At 53.0% G+C, this 3,193-nt stretch overlaps 1 protein-coding gene across 1 annotated transcript in view; it reads right to left on the bottom strand.

Moving 5' to 3' along the window:
* Positions 1-530: 530 nt before the first annotated feature.
* Positions 531-3,193, bottom strand: part of LOC108803039 (protein MAATS1-like) — a gene marked incomplete at its 3' end in the record, with an annotated part of 4,346 nt that continues 1,683 nt past the window's right edge. Inside the window, exons 2-5 of the mRNA XM_018574884.1 lie at positions 2,886-2,962; positions 1,807-1,964; positions 1,485-1,568; positions 531-587 (exon numbers count right to left, since the gene is read on the bottom strand). Of these exons, the coding sequence (XP_018430386.1) occupies positions 531-587; positions 1,485-1,568; positions 1,807-1,964; positions 2,886-2,962 (376 nt within the window). The remainder of the gene's footprint in view (positions 588-1,484; positions 1,569-1,806; positions 1,965-2,885; positions 2,963-3,193) is intronic.

The following is a 3,193-nucleotide window of genomic DNA, read 5'->3' as shown; positions in this document are numbered from 1 at the left end:
GGAGGGAGGGAGGAGAGAGAGAGGGAAGGAGAGAGAGGGAGGGAGAGGGAGGAGAAGAGAGAGGGAGGGAGGAGAGAGAGAGGGAAGGAGAGAGAGAGGGAAGGAGAGAGAGAGAGGGAAGGAGAGAGAGAGAGGGAAGGGAGAGGGAGGAGAAGAGAGAGAGAGAGAGAAGGTGTGTATGTGTGCGCGCGTGTGTTTTCAAATGATGAATTTAGTGGTCCATGAGGTAAGACTGGTTGGCGACCGCTGATCTGAGCCGTGCGTTCAAACGCAAATCGCAGCAAAAGAACGCATTCGGCCGTCAACGCAAAATCATCTCAACAGGACCTCCTGCGTTCAGAGAGAGGCAGCGCAGCGCACAGCAGGTCCGATGCGGGAATGTCATCCACGCGGCGCTACTGAGGTCAGGGGGAATCTGCCGAGCATGTCACATGGAGGAGAACAACGTCCGTCTGCACAGAGCCCGAGGACGGCTCTTCAGATGATTGCTACTTCTTCATCATCTATTCCAATAGTCGGAGCGTACTCACCGGGGGGCAGCCAGGAGGACGTTGGTTGGGGCCTGATAGGAAAACGGCATCAGGGGCCTGAAACACAACACAAGCCAATGTCAGCCACCGGAGGAGAGTACAGAGAAAGACATCAAACTGAATGCACACACTCATCAAACGCTTCCATCACTGCTCCATTTCCATGAGATGAGAAGCATGGCCGCCCCTGACTGTATACAATGTACTATGACCCCAGTCTCTGATCATCTCCTGTACTATGACCCCAGTCTCTGACCATCTCCTGTACTATGACCCCAGTCTCTGACCATCTCCTGTACTATGACCCCAGTCTCTGACCATCTCCTGTACTATGACCCCAGTCTCTGACCATCTCCTGTACTATGACCCCAGTCTCTGACCATCTCCTGTACTATGACCCCAGTCTCTGACCATCTCCTGTACTATGACCCCAGTCTTGGACCATCTCCTGTACTATGACCCCAGTCTCTGACTATCTCCTGTACTATGACCCCAGTCTCTGATCATCCCCTGTACTATGATCCCAGTCTCTGATCATCTCCTGTACTATGACCCCAGTCTCTGATCATCTCCTGTACAATGATCCCAGTCTCTGATCATCTTCTGTACTATGATCCCAGTCTCTGATCATCCCCTGTACTATGACCCCAGTCTCTGATCATCTCCTGTACTATGACCCCAGTCTCTGATCATCTCCTGTACTATGATCCCAGTCTCTGATCATCTCCTGTACTATGATCCCAGTCTCTGATCATCTCCTGTACTATGACCCCAGTCTCTGATCATCTCCTGTACTATGACCCTAGTCTCTGACCATCTCCTGTACTTTGACCCCAGTCTCTGATCATCTCCTGTACTATGACCCTAGTCTCTGACCATCTCCTGTACTTTGACCCCAGTCTCTGACCATCTCCTGTACTTTGACCCCAGTCTCTGACATACTCTGACCCTCACCTCTCAAAATATCTGTATCGGTTACGTCCAGACACGTCTTCATTCTCCGCGTGTTGCTGGGTTGCTGTGAGCGCAGGCTGAGATCTGGAACACAGGACGGCAGTGTCATGGAAACAACACCTAAACCCGCTAGGACGAGCTCAGTATTTGAAGAGTGTAAGTGTTGTATCCCGCGGAAACCTCAATGTGATTTCTTGGCGCGGCTGTCGGCTCTGCGGCCCCTCTGTGTATTGTTAGCGGCATGGTGTGTGGGTTGTCTTGGGTCTGAGATGTCACTTGGCACTGTACTGCCCTCTGCTGGTCACCCAGATGTATCACTCACCCTGCCAGCTGCCTGAGAGCCAGCAGCCTTTGCTGCCCTCTTCCTCGCCACTGGCGATCGATAAACGGCGGGACGGGATCTTTAAGTTGCAGGCGCAGAGTGTAGCGAGGATGGTGGACCAGTTCGCTGAACATTGTGGGGTATTCTGGAACCATTTGCTGGGTGGAAAGAAGAATAGAGACAGCGAGTTGGAGTGTGTGATCGTTGGCTGTCCCTTTAATGAGGCAGCCCGGAGGTTGTTGCCTCGGGCGGCATCTCTTTTGGGTCACATGGGGGGGTGGCAAGCAGAGCGGCATCCTGCCAAGCGGTGATGTCACTGGTTGCCAGGAGCTCGGTGGGACGCCGGCCAGGGTGACACAGGTTGCTATGAGCTGGGTGGGGAGATGCAGAGCCCTTACACATCTCCCCACCCGGCACTCTCCACCAGTAACCCACCCCCACCCCACCCCCCCACACACAATAATGCATGCACCATCCACTGCTCCCACCGTGTGAATGCACAATTTGGAAAGTCTGGTTCTTTTTAAAGTAACTAAAATTTAAATCCATGCTAGAGTAATCCTTGAAACCTTATTTTATGTCATCACCGGGTCTTGGTGCTTCTCTATGCGATGCAGGCGGATCATGGCTGGTGTGCGGGACCCTGCCTCAGCAATCCTCTCGAGTGTTCTCATCCCTCACACAGGCAGTGGGCGGGCTCTTGGGAGGAGTTATGCAAATATAAAAAGGACTTGATGGGTGGGTGTCTGTTTGGAGGAAAGGGCGTTCCTTGGCAGGTTGTATTTGCATGCAGACCTCCCTAGGTAACGCCCACATGTGCCGCCATGATTGAAAGAACTCAAATGCAATGAATGAAAAGGGGAGGGGCCAGGGACAGACAGGCTGGGGAGAAAAGGGTTAGAGGATGCTGGCTCTATCTGACTTGCTGCAGCTTGTAATGCAGATTGTGAGAGGCTCCCTGTGTGCAGTGACATCGGAGGAAGCTGTCGGCACCTATAGACGGGTCTGATATCACAGATGTATCCTCCTATAGGCCCTGTAGGTTCTGGATTGGGCCCGTGTATCCCGGGACTACTCACCACTCTGTCATACGACACGTGTGTCTTGTACGTGGTCTGTACATGGTCCTTCTCGCTGGATAATGAGTACAACGGATCTACAAGAGAGAATCAGAAGTCAATACATGGACAGTGACCAGACCCCTCACCCCACCATGGGGACAGCGCAGGTTGGGGTTCAGCACCCCGAGTGATCACTATGACTAACAAGACTCTGGAGGGTAACGGGGGGGGAGGGGTCAGTATAGAGATCAGGTACTGGGGTCACTATATGGGGGGAGGGGTCAGTATAGAGATCAGGTACTGGGGTCACTATATGGGGGGAGGGG

This window comes from Nanorana parkeri, unplaced genomic scaffold (assembly GCF_000935625.1).
Source record: "Nanorana parkeri isolate BGI_ZX_2015 unplaced genomic scaffold, ASM93562v1 scaffold3321, whole genome shotgun sequence".
Taxonomy (NCBI): Eukaryota; Metazoa; Chordata; class Amphibia; order Anura; family Dicroglossidae; genus Nanorana; species Nanorana parkeri.
This window is presented reverse-complemented; position numbering and strand designations above follow the sequence as displayed.